Genomic DNA, 2,741 nt, shown 5'->3' on the forward strand with positions numbered 1-2,741 from the left:
CCCAGGCCACAAAGCCGGAAAGATTGGGGACCGCTGATCTAGATCAGTGGTTCTCAACCTTTTTAATGCTGCGACCCCAACCGGTCGTAAGTCGAGGACTAAACCGGTCGTAAGTCGAGGACTACCCAACCGGTCGTAAGTCGAGGACTTTCCCTGCCCGGGAGCGCCGTGCATGCGTGGTTCCGCCCCCTGCGCCGGCTGAGGCGTAGCTGGCAAGCGGCAGAGACGGAGCAGGCCGACCACCAGCTGGCCCAGCCCAAGGGAGGTAAGGCACCCGCCGGAAAAGGGGGGGAAAATGGCGGACAAAAAAAATGGCGGACAGCCTTGCTTGGCGACCCCCGTGAAATGGTCGATCGACCCCAAATGGGGTCCCGACCCACAGGTTGAGAACCACTGATCTAGATGAATCTGCAGGATACGTTTAAAATTTACTCTCTTTTAGGTTTTATAAACTCTGATTGGGAACATCTGTCCAGGAACATAAACAAAAAAATTTATAGACTACCCGCTTACTAAATAGCATGGATAATTACCATCTGGGCAATACCGCGGTTTGTGAGGATATAGCGGGCATGAATAAGTCCGTAGAGCATTTCAGCTGCCTGTTCAATCAAGTCACTCTGGTTAGGGTTATCCTCCAGCTCTTCATCTGCAAGAGAAAGGGAAGGAAGTGCTCTGCTGCAATACACTGTGACATTGACAAAGAGGAAGAAAGTTGTACTCTCCTAGGGAAGCATTAACTGATTCTACACGGTTATCTCACTTTGTTCATTTATTTACCCAGTATTTTCTTAACCATCTTGTCTTTCACCACTCCTGCCACGCTAAATTGTAATCCACAATTTAATACAACTGGTAAAATATTTTGATAGGTTTAACAAATTAAGATCAGAAACTTTTAAATTACTGTTATCTATTTCTCAAACATGATAGCTGTCTATGTCATTTCTCAGATGTTTCAAATCAACGTATTTTTAAATGTATATTTCTCCTACTCCTTCTATATTGTTAGTTATTCTTAGCAAGCCTCAGAATCTTTATCTTTATACGTATTAACATCAGAGAGAGGGTGAACTGGTGTACTGGTTAAAGGCACCAGGCTAGAAACCAGGGGGCTGTGAGTTCTAGTGTGGCCTTAGATACAAAAAGAGTTTGGTGACTTAGGGCCAGGCCCTTTCTCTTAACCCTAAAAAGAAGGCAATGGCAAACCAACACCAGAAACATTGCCAAGTAAACTGCGAGAATTTGTCCGTGTAACTGCCAAGAATCAAGACTAACTTGAAGGCACAAAACAGAGAGGAAAACAAGAGACAGTATTTGACATTTTGAGTGCCCTGCAGAATGTTAATAGAAAACGGGAAAATTAAATAATTGAAAATCCTGCTTTTGGGTACTGAAGCAGGATTTATTTCAGATTACCAGGTCCTCAGAGAATTAACATTTATGAAGACAGTTGAACAGAGGGCGGTTCGTAATAGCATATTGTATAACTTGGGGCTTCTATTCTTATGACATGAAATAGGAAAAAGTATGCAAAATGTGGTTCCTGGAATTCTTTCCAAACTCTTTGCTAGCTGTTGCCATAGACGGAGTCTGTATTTTTTTCTGTTAGGAAGTAATCTGTGATATGCAGTTTTCTGCTTTCTCTGCCTACTGCCTCTGTGCATGTCGATTGTGACATGGCGGCCCAGGCTACAAATGCTCTGTTGTCAGTCACGTGACTGGGAGGAAGAAAAGATGGAGGCCTAGAAGGGAGCAGTCAACAGCATTACATGGTGCTGCCCAACTACATCTTCCAAAATTGGAGGAATACTTTCCTCCAAAACCTTACACTGGATCCAGCCCATTTTCAAGTTCAATCTCCTTTTGTTGGCTTTCTGCCCTGGACCCCATACAGCAAATATGGACCCATTCTATTGAGTGTCATTCTGGTGATAAATTGTCAAACAAGAGAGAACTCCATCTGTTGTACAGGTAGTCCTCAACTTACAACTATTTGTTTAGTGACTGTTCAAAATTACAACGGCACTGAAAAAAGTGGCTTATAACCAGTTTTCACACTCATGACTGCTGCAGCATCCCCATGGTCAAGTGATCAAAATTCAGGTGACTGGCAATTGGCATGTATTTACAACAGTTGCACATGTAATTACTATTTGTAACCTTCCCAGCCGGCTTCCAACTAGGAAAGCCAATGGGGGAAGCCAGATTTGCTTAACGACCGCGTGATTTACTTAACTAGAATGATTGCTTAACAACTGTGGCAAAAAGGTTGTAAAATGGGCACAACTCATTTAACTGTCTTGCTTATCAATGGAAATTTTGGACTCACTTGTGGTAAGTCTGTTTTGAAAAATTGGAAAGAAGAAAAAAGATGCCTGAAGATTATGAATCCCAACATTTTCTACCTTGGTTAGCAAAAGCTTCCCATTTGATCAACCTGTGGCAAGTCATGTTTCTGATCCTGGCTATATATCTATGAACCGTTTCCAGTGGAATATCCAGTGGGCCCTGATTAGTTCCCCCAAAATGTCTTCTGAATAATGGCTATTATATACCTGCCAAGTGCATGTTGCCAGCATGCATACCAACATCAAGCATGGAGGCACAGCAGGGTCAAGAAGTTACAGCCCACTAATCATGTTTTCAAAAGTCCCTGTAATGTCAAGTAATCCCTCGTACAAACAGATTTAGATCGTTTCCCACCTGGTTCCAAATCGAGGATCATATCCAAAGCCTGG

At 43.0% G+C, this 2,741-nt stretch overlaps 1 protein-coding gene across 1 annotated transcript in view; it reads right to left on the reverse strand.

The window, feature by feature from the left end:
- CSNK2B (casein kinase 2 beta) overlaps window positions 1-2,741 on the reverse strand; it is a gene marked incomplete in the record, with an annotated part of 6,561 nt that overhangs the window by 3,035 nt on the left and 785 nt on the right. Inside the window, 2 exon segments of the mRNA XM_029283825.1 lie at window positions 534-649; window positions 2,707-2,741. Coding sequence (XP_029139658.1) covers window positions 534-649; window positions 2,707-2,741 — 151 coding nt within the window.

The sequence above is a fragment of the Protobothrops mucrosquamatus genome, unplaced genomic scaffold, assembly GCF_001527695.2.
Source record: "Protobothrops mucrosquamatus isolate PMUCROS unplaced genomic scaffold, P.Mucros_1.0 scaffold_84, whole genome shotgun sequence".
Taxonomy (NCBI): Eukaryota; Metazoa; Chordata; class Lepidosauria; order Squamata; family Viperidae; genus Protobothrops; species Protobothrops mucrosquamatus.